The sequence below is a fragment of the Papilio polytes genome, unplaced genomic scaffold (assembly GCF_000836215.1).
Source record: "Papilio polytes unplaced genomic scaffold, Ppol_1.0 DF820678.1, whole genome shotgun sequence".
NCBI lineage: Eukaryota > Metazoa > Arthropoda > Insecta > Lepidoptera > Papilionidae > Papilio > Papilio polytes.
Genome location: NW_013528526.1, coordinates 1,931,077 through 1,941,959, shown reverse-complemented (window position 1 = coordinate 1,941,959; position 10,883 = coordinate 1,931,077). Strand labels below are relative to the sequence as shown.

The 10,883-nt window shown below is 32.7% G+C and overlaps 1 protein-coding gene across 1 annotated transcript in view; it reads right to left on the bottom strand.

Annotated features, from left to right (window-relative positions):
• Positions 1 to 10,883, bottom strand: part of LOC106110371 (putative peptidyl-prolyl cis-trans isomerase dodo) — a 15,510-nt gene that overhangs the window by 1,253 nt on the left and 3,374 nt on the right. The window contains exons 2-3 of the mRNA XM_013292190.1: positions 1,656 to 1,687; positions 978 to 1,100 (exon numbers count right to left, since the gene is read on the bottom strand). Of these exons, the coding sequence (XP_013147644.1) occupies positions 978 to 1,100; positions 1,656 to 1,658 (126 nt within the window). The 5' untranslated portion in view covers positions 1,659 to 1,687. The remainder of the gene's footprint in view (positions 1 to 977; positions 1,101 to 1,655; positions 1,688 to 10,883) is intronic.

Below are 10,883 nucleotides of genomic sequence, written 5' to 3'. Positions count from 1 at the left end.
TGTAAAAATAATAAAAAAGTATTTATTAATTTACAAACACAATAGTATTAATTTGAAGACTAGATTTCTTTGTATACAAGAACATAATAGATATATGTTTTAAAAATATCATAGAATCCCGTTCTATCAACAAACGGAGGTTTCCTTATGATTCTTTATTACGTTATTATGTTAAGGTTAGGCGAGAGTGTCCGAGTGGGTGACCAAATGTTATTTGTCGACTGAATATTTACAAAGGTCTGTAGGTTTTTTCATCTTTATGAATTTTAGGTTATTTAAGGAGACAATTTTGATCGACTATGACATTTCAATGAAGTTAATTAAATACATTTGGAAAGATCTTTTAGTTTATAACAAATGAATATCGAAATTTGTTTACAAAGTTTCGACAGTCATTTGTTTCCTTTCACTAGTTTACGGCTTTAAAAATATAGAACTAATATTTATTTTATTAAAAGCTGGTAAACAATTTCTCTGAAAACAATAAAACATTTCATGTATGTACATATTTTTTAAACATCTCAAATATCGGAAAATATGATTATTCTAATGATGTCAAACTCAATTTGTTACTCTACGTGTATGATATTGCACATCGAACATTAAAGTGTAAAAATATTTTCAAATTGCTACATCTTACTTCGAATTCTTTTAACGTATTCTTCATATTTATTGGTTTAAATTCAGTTTCTAAATGTTCAGGAATTCAAGACATTGTATGGTAATATGCCAGTATTGGCGGGAGAATTTATAAATGCAGTTGACATGAGATTCGACAGTTAGGGGGACGCTAGAGAATTGTTACTGTACAATTGATATTTAAACTTAAAAAAATAGACAGAATAGAATAGAAAAGAACGATTATACCTCAGTAAAATGTAATATCATAGGATAATGAGAGAACCGGAATTGCGAGAAACGGAATTTATTTCTGCCTGCTTGTTTTCTAAATGAAAGTGTTATAGTGAACTACAAACCGGTTGTTCTTCAGTAATATGATGCAGCAAGGTCCTGAAGAGTTGTGCGGGTAGCCCGCCAAGTGCATGCAGCGCCGCCAGCGCCCATAACGGGCAGTCGCCCTCCGAGCAGAATTTGAATTTCTAACAAGAATAATGAATTATTGCATTAAAAAGTTCCATTAATTATCATAATAACAATCTTCTCTATACCTATACTAATATAATAAAGCGTAAACACACACTTCTTCGTGGCGTAAGATGTCAGCAATCACAGCATATTTTTGCATAATTCTTCCTTAAATAAAATCTCCTTCACTAACGGCACACTTTAGGCTATATATTTTCACGCCATTAAACTAAGGGTATATAAATTGAAGAAAAACTTCATGTGCGTTAGTGACCATAAACTACAAGCTGCCAACATTAAGAGAGCAAGGGTAACGGTAATTTTGACATTTGCAATTGAGAATTTGACAAAAGTAAACAATAAAATAAACTTTTTATAGTTTCATGCGGACAAAGCCGCAGGAGAACAGCTAGGTGTATTATAAATCCGAAAATTTAGATGGATGTATGTTGAAAACCAATATCTATGAAAAAATTTCGATCTTGTTGAAGCAAGTCTATTGAAACCCACGCTTTAGTACTTGTACCATCTTGTACTTAAATCATAACTTTTAATATGCAAATACTTACCATATTCAAGTTAAAACGGACAACTCAACGATCTGAAACAATTGCATATTTCATGTTATAAAATTAACATGTAAATTCACATCATGTATGGAGGGAACATAGATATACGGGCGGTTAATTTTCAATGTGTCAAAATTATAGCCGCCATTTTGTTTACGTTATTGCGTTCTATAAATCTAGTATGTCTAACTAGATGTTAATTTTGTTTTTAAATCTTCGTGGACATCTTTGTAAATATTTTATTTATAGACGTATAGAAAGACGTCCTTACTTGCCCAGTTCATTAGGAACACTCGTAAAACTAACCTCTTTAAAAAGCTAATGCTGAAAACTCTACGATTATTTTAGTAACGAAAATTATTTGCACTTAAGTGACTCTAACAATGTAGTTATAGTAGTCATTTTGCAATTCTATTTAAAGAAATACATTTGTAATAACTAAAAATACGACTTTCGAGTTTCATTCATAAGATCGTCTAAGATGGAAAATTGCGAACACAACTCTAAACTGCAATATCGTTTCTTACATCGACATTTCCCTACTCACGGCAACTTTAAATCGTTCTATTTTTAAACGTCGATGCCTTTTGAAACTCTATTCAAGAAAATATGCAACATTTTTTTAATAATATAGTATTTGGATATCTAATGGCTACCTATTTATGTCATACAGAGCCCTTTTACAGTTTGTTATTGCATTTCGAAGAAATATAACACCATCAGTCACTTTAATTAATTCAGTCCTGTTATACTTTGCCTAGGTAAATTACAAAAGAGCATCAAATATAATCTAACGGTGACATATATTTAATATGTTGTCAGTGAGAATCTGAGCAGATGTATGCTTGTTTCACACCAGGGTAGTAAAGTAAAGAACACAAAGATACTGTCTAAAAAGAACAGTTCTTTTTAGACAGTATGTTATAAAATAATAGCAGTACTGTAAAGTTTACTGTTCTGCTACTGGGAGGCCCTCTTGTGAAACTATAGTAATCCCAACATGGAGAATTCACTCCCATCAAAGCGATAAAGTAAATATTATCTAATAACAAATTCAATGTCCGTTGGTCCCCATCGCATTCCTTCCAAGAAGCATTCCAGGAGTATAATAAAATGGCACAAACAAACCCACGGGCATTCAACTGCAGTTTTGCAGCAATAGATACTGCACGAATCGATTGGTATAATAACACTGAATACTGAAACGAACCATAAATACTCCGCTTAGTAAGCGCTGCTTACAATCTGATAGGCGTCAGAATTAAAAACAAAAGACGGTGTAATTTAAATGGCGTATCAGTAATCGACTGAGAATAACTTAAAATAGTATGAATTTAATTCGTTTCTTATTATTTAAATTATTAGTATCGACAATGCATGCTATATTTATTTCTAGTATTAAAAATTAACCGTTTAATAATAAATATACACGTAGGTGCTCAGTTTAGTGTCATCCAAAGTTTACGGCGGTACGCAATTCACGGGAGAGCTTCGCACAATTTCTGTTATAGGTAAAAACGGTATTTCCATTCGGTTACACCCCTCTCGTTTATGCAAATTATATCATTGGCATCTTTTCTTACGTAAACTGAATTGCTCTTTAATCTTCTTCCGCAGTTTCCGTGAAAAACCATTGTCGAAAACACTTCTTTAGCTAAAAAAGTTAAGCTCCCAAAGATTAACGTAAACTATGAAAATCGATAAAATATGAATAAACATTTATGTTTGTACACTACTTTAAAAAACATTCTATACAAATTTATCTAAATTAAGAAGTAAAGTAAAGATTTTAGAATTTAAGATTACATTAACATAACTATTAAACAAACTTTTAACATATTTTAAATCAACGAAATATTTCCATATTATAGGAAATACCAATAAAAAGGATTAAGAATTATCATAGAGTAAATTAAGACAGACACGTAAAAATTTTCTTTTCTACCTATGTTGTCAAAGAATGGGAAAATGTAGTCGATTGCTCGTGGTATGAAATAGGAAAGGGAAATAACATTTTTCTGCACCTTCCCTTCTCTTAACATTAATCATAAGGCCATCGTTTTCCATTTTATACTATATTACGTACAATCTGTTAATTATTTAGTCTGTGGACTTCGCAGGTGTAGCCGCGGTTCTGTTCGTGTTTTCATTCAATCAACTTAAAAGTGTCAGGTGCCCGGCCCTGTCAAAATACTCCCACTTATTACGAAGCGCCTTATCTTCACACCTTGTTAATTTTATCATCTCCTAAAAACGACTACGTACAAATTAAAGATAACAACTGAATTAAGAAATCTAAAAGACGTCGGTCAGAACGTTTTTCCAACAAAATCGTGACATTTGATATAAGTTGATGAAAACTAAATAATCTTAAGTCACAGAATTATTTTAATTATAAAGTCATTTTGAATTAAATATTTAAGTTTTTCTTAATAAGTAAAAAATGAATCCCCAATTCTCTTTACCTGCACCCGTGTTGCTGCTAATTCTTGTTTTGGGATTATTGCCAACCGCCACCCCGCTCTGTCCCCACGTGGCGATAGATGAGAAAAAAAAGTTTTATCCGTCCCACCTTTTGCACCAGGGGACGGTTAGAAATTATTTTATTTCTAAACGGTTCCATCTGTCACCTTATTGGTGATAGTAGGACTAAAAGGTGGGACGGGTGAAATTTTTTATTCTCATCTGTCGGAACGTGGTGACAGAGCGGGTATTAAAAAAAAAATCTCGGTTTAAATTGGCATAGTTATAGAACAGAGTCCGGAAAGATACTTATTAAGTTTTAAAATTCCCCACAGAGTCACGAATAAAATTTAATAAAAAAAACACTGGCCGTCTAATAATTAAAAAACAAAGAGCATAAACAAATAGTTTATCTATTACGTCTTCGATTACGTAACAATGATTCAGGTTTGTAACGTTCACCGCCAATAAAACAATAAAATGATATCTATCCAGCAAGATCTTATATCATCTTCATTTTAACAGGAATTCCAAAAACTTTATTGATTCCGTAACGACATTGAATAGAGAACAATGGATATCGTTCGTGCGGATTTTCAAAAACAAACGTATATTTGTCAACTGAGAGCCCGCGATCGCGTGGCCGATGGGTACGAATGGATACAAATACGGATACAAATACTTTGGATACCACGAACTGAACAGTTACTAAATATAACAGCAACCTTAGCAGAGTAATATACAATTATTTGAAATGTAAGAGGGATATTTCAAGTAATCGTAATTGTAGAATTTTCATGCTAAGTTAACATTAAAAACTCTTCTTAGTCAATTAACGGCTGTAATTTTTTTACACCTATTTACATCAATAGTAGGCGATTGCGTGGAAATGACAACTTCTGCTCTTATGCGTTCCAAATTAAACGAATCTTCACCACCGTTAAGAAGCGCTACCGTCAGCGCTAAACGGCGGAAAACCAACAAGCACAAAATACCGTGGTTGATATCCTGTTTATTGTTAGTTGTCAGAGGTGTCTAATATTACTAATTCAGTCCTAAGGATTTGAGCCTTTTAAACCCATCTTGAACCTATTCCCAAATAACAACCAATAAATAAAATATAAGTAACTTGTAAGTTAAAATTATTTTATCGATACGTTTTCAAAATATTGGAATAAAAAACTATAAGTAACTAAAAAATTATAACAGACATAAAGACGTAATAACCATACTTATTTTTTTTTTATAAAATGAGAAAGGATTTTTTTAACAAAGTAAATAATTATTTAATGCTTACAAAATGGTTTCATACTCTTTGAGATTAAAATTAACAGGAAGAAAAATCTTTCCTACATTTTTAGGTAAAACACGCAGAAAAGTGAAAAGAAAATCTAACAAGACACAAGAATTAAGCAAAAAGACTGTTAATTTCACTAAATAAGGAGGCTGGCGACGCTCTGGAAAGGCCCTATAATAATTTGGTTAAGAAGCTTCCAGATTGATTTCAATTAATTCTACCCTGAATGTATAAAACCTTCCGACCGATTCCTTGATCATTATTGCATCAAGACATTGTAAATCTTAACAAGATAAATATAAAAATATTGATATTTTCCAAGGAAAATGGACGCGAATGCCAAGGGGTAACAATGATAGCAAACAATTTTAGCACGGCAAACTAATGAATATGAAGTACGGGGTCGGCAGAGTCCTACGATGCGGTGGGAATGGCCCATTGCAATTCAACAGTTGGTAGCAATAAGTACCGTCCGCAAAACAGATACAAAGTTAAGAAAAAAATTCTGTCATTATTTATTCTCTTGTAATATTTGATTTACACATTTTACAAGAAAATTTTGATGCAATAAAGATGGCTGAGTAAAAACATAATGAAAGAGTACGAGTTAAAATTTGTAATAACACCATTTTGTCTCATCGTGTTTCAGTTTTGGCCCTTATAGTGTCACTACAAAATCATACTCAGTACCTTTTACTTATTTTCCTAACGCTATAACGAGCCTGGAATAACAACTTTTATATATAGCAAACCCGCCCAGTAGGTTACCACAATGAAGATAGTCGCTAAGAGGCAGCAATTCTGCTTTTTGCACCATTTCCACCCTTTTCTTATAAGCAAATGATGAGAAGGGAAATTGTATTTGGCGGAGAAGGCAACCCATAGGAAGAGAAAATATACTATTTAGATACGCCCCATCATTCTTCTATAAAAGATAAGCAACACATCAGCAATTGCAGAAGTCTGCGGGTAGAGATCGTTTCACTTTTGGTGGACCAAGATAATTGTTTACTCGTTGCCAACCTTATAACATAAAAAGTTCTTCAATGTATAAAATAACTAAACTAAACAATCTTTAAATCAAAGTTATCCCAAAAAGATATAAATGCCTCTTATTCTTAACAAATAGACGTCAGAAATCACGGTTAATGTACCACAATGACACGAGATGGAATATTGCGGGCCATTTTTGCTGACGCTCCTCATTTGTCGCTACAGGCTATATAAATGGTGGCGCGCAGAGCTGCGATCACAACACTAGCGTTGGCCGTCGGCGTCGTTCCTGCGCCGATATTTTAATAGTAATATAGTTTACACGTGTTGAGTGCTGTGTGTGTACCTCTGTGACTTGCTGTTATGCTGTTGATTATCTAGGTGAGGTTTACATGCGGATTTCCAAGAATTATTTTTTAACTTGATTTTTTTTTAATTAAAATAAATACATTATAGAATATGATGTAGACGGTGTTTATAACTTTATTTTTAATTGACTAATAACTTTCTTAATGCCGACTTTAATAAAATTTTATTATTTACGTACTTTGTAATTTATTTGGACATTTATTACACGCCCAAATAAATTGATTTCCGACACCATTTGTTCTCATATCTTCTTTGAAACAAAATATTCTATAATGCAATCAAAATAATCTCTAAAACAGTACTTTTTATTTAAAAAGAAACACTAAGTAAGCATTAATTTGACGGAGTTTTTTGTAGCAAAAAATATTATATGTTACCAACACACTAAAATCAAAATCTCACGTATTTTTTTAAAAACTAGTTTAGTAGTTTTTTTTATAGTTTTTCGTCACACTATCGAATTACGGGTTAAGTAACAAAACAATTTCTTAATTACTTAAATAGATAACTCTCTTTTTATTATTATTATTGTCTATATAGAATTATTGTTAATAGCTTTCGCTCTCGACTCCGTCCGGAATTTAAAAAAAAAACAAACATAAAATGAGCAGCCTATGTGTTCTTCCAGACTATCCCCTACATCTATACCAAGTTTCAACATAATCCGTTTAGCCGTTTAGGCTACAAACTCTAACAAACATCCATCTAAACTTTCGCATTTATAATATTAGTATTTTAAGTCAGTGTTAGTACAGAAATCTTATGGGAAGTTGGTTTAAAAAATCGTCGAGAGTTTTGTCGTAAGTTACATTAGTCATAACAAAATTATTTTAAACACACAAATAAAGTATAAAGTTTACTTAGCTTTACTCTCTTTAAAAAAATTGTAAACTGTTTTTAGACATTATTTGTATTTGTAACAAATGTTTTGATTATTTTATAATGAGCAAATTGATATTCAGAATTAATTTACTTAATAGAAAAAAAATATAAGTACTAAAATGTAATACATAAATGTCTACAAAATATAATTTGTTGAACTGAAATTGAACAACGCAACGCATCCGTTTTTGCGGATGTCTATCGGTAGCGGTCGCTTCGCCATTTTGGATTCATATGACCGCTTGCTCGTTTGCCACCTTGTGACATAAAAAAAAGATGTCTGAATAATTATTGTTTAATGTATGATATCATTAATAGTTAAATTGATGACAGCATTTATGCATAACATAGACAATCAAATCATCGTTGAAATTCTCTATGAAAACACTAAGTCAAATATTTTCAATTTTAAGACCTGTCCATTCTTAAAGTATGCTTACTCTTTGTTCCAAACCCGAAGACAAAAATACACATGTGCTAAAACTAACGAAATTCAAAAACATATCCGTTTTTGACTGAATTCCCAAAAGAAGGATTACTAAATCCTACAGATCCTAAATCGAATTGTACTCAATTCGTCTGTATGTTTTTTTTTTCTCATAAGCTTTACAACATGAGCATTTTTTAACGACATAAGCACCGTAATGCGATGGTCTAGGCTAGGTTTACGGGACAAAGCAATCTTTCATTGGGTTTTTTACTTTGGGTCAAAATTTTACAAATAACTGAGAAGTGTAAGGTAATGACCGCCTTGTATAGATTTGGACGTTTCCCTGTTTTCCTAACTTCTAAATGAAATCGAATCGAGGTGTTACATTACATTAAAAACGAACTAGCTTTCGCCGCGACTCCGTCTGCGTAGATTAAAAAAAATAAGGTGAGTAGCCTATGTGTTCTTCCAGACTATCCCTTACATCTATGCCAAATTTCATCAAAATTCATTTAGCCGTTTAGGCTACAAACTCTAACATCCATCCATCCATCTAAACTTTCGCATTTATAACATTAGTATGATTATTATACGACTATCATTCACGTTTATTTATCAGGTGACGGCACCGATTTTCCAACGCATTGTGGGGCCATCTTATTCCATAACTATCTATTCCCGTACAGCTTTCCATGAAATTATAAAAAAAAGACTTTTTTTTATTGTTTACATGTCAAAATTACCGTTACCATAATAACCTTGCTTTCTTAATGTTGGCTGCTTGTAGTTTATGGTCCCTTCCCCACATTAGGGTTTTTATCTAAAATATTTACCCCCTGAGTTTAATGGCGTGAAAACATAACCTAAAGCGTGTCTTAAGTGTAGGGCTTTTTATTAAAAAAAAACATTCAAAAATATGCTGTAATTGCTGACATCTTAGGTAACAAAGAAGTGTGTGTTTACGCTTTATTATATTATAGTGTAGAAGTATAGATAGATAGATATAAATGAAGGTGGACCTCCGATAGGTATAATAAGTTTGTTATGACAATATGCAACTCGCAAGCTTGTACTCACATCTTTATGAATAAGTTTCGAAACCAAACCGAGTTGATTCAACAGTTCAAAGTTGTTATAACATCTTCTCAGTCTAAGAGTAGATTCTGGACGAAGGCATATCAAAATACGTCGAATGTTGTAAAAACATTTCAAACAAACACCGGAAGTTATATATTGATTTACATTTTAATTAATCAAGCGAGCATACATTATTACAAAGAGTAGATATATACAGAGATATCAGAATTTTAGTGCGCGCGTACACCTTTGACTAAACTATTGTTCAGCCGCGCTTTGATTCCAATGAGCTTATATGGAGACACGTACATTACGCTGTTTTCAATTGTGCAACTAAACAGTTGAATTGGCTACGAAATGGCACAAGAATTGGCAACGAAATCGCACAACAGTTGTACGATAGTTTAGTCAAAGTTGTGCACTCGCTCTAAACCTCTATTTATGGACGATTTTTACTGATATAAATGAAAAAACATTATTTTTTTGACGTGAAATTATAAATCGACGGAGAGTCTGAAATAAGATGACTCATTGTCACGTTCCACCTGAGCGTGCGAGCGAGAGCGCAAAGAGCGACAGAGAAACAAAATTGTTGTAAGCGTTTGACATGTTATGTTATTATCTAAAACATACTTTTTTTTAAATATCACCTTCTAGATTTCGGAAAGATGACGTATTTGAGTTGCTAATAAAAGAAAACGCATTTAATTTTTTGTCTGTTTGTCTGTCCGTAAGCCGCGTTTGTTCGGCAGCAACGGCTGGGCCGATTTTGACCGGACTTTCACTGAAGGGTAGCTGACGTAGATGGACATATTATAGGCTTTTTTAATTCCGAGCAGTCAAAATGGCGACCAGACCGCTATCTCTGGAACGGGTGGATCTATTTAGACGGGACTTTGATTGGAAGGATTGTAAAAAGTAGATGCACGCGGGGGATGCAATGACATAGACGCTCATTTTTTTTTAAATTCCACGCGATCGAAGTTTGCTAGCGTCAGCTCGTGTGGAATAAATTCGGTATTAATTTGTTAGCAGACAAGTTTTCTAGTTAGTTATAGAAAAAGTAGATCTGGTGTATTATAATTAGAAATACTCCGTAAAATTGTCGGTAGAAATGTTTTCTTAGCGCAAAGTAAACTCACACGTTCGTTAAGATAACTTAAAACGAACAAACTGTAGCAAAAACTCATTTTATATTATCTTTTGGAATCTCTTATTGTTTTAGCAGACGTTTCAGCGGAGGGTTAAGTTAACTAAGATAATATACATGTGTTAAACTTTCCAACATCAAGATAAGAAGAAGCGAAAATAGATTAAGTTAAGAAAAACTGGGCTAAAGTGAAACAGTTGGTTAACACAGATATTAATAATACCAACATATTAAAGGTCTTATTAAATGAACTTCATATTTCATTCAATTTACCGAAACTCAAACAACAAAACAAATGAGCGTTACATTTTCTTCGCGCTGCCTAATATTACTTTACTTGCTTTGTGGACAAATATATACATGCAAGTAAAACGGCATTAACTAGAATGCTAGTTACTGGCACTGGTATGGAACATGACGTGTCATTGTAAGGTTTGGACCTTCTCGCTTCAACCCCTTCATTAACATATATATAAGTAGCTGTCACAAAAAATGTTCTAGTAACTTGTAAGCCAGAAGCGTTCACATAAGTCTATTGCAGACACGTGCCCTTTGTACCAGCAACTG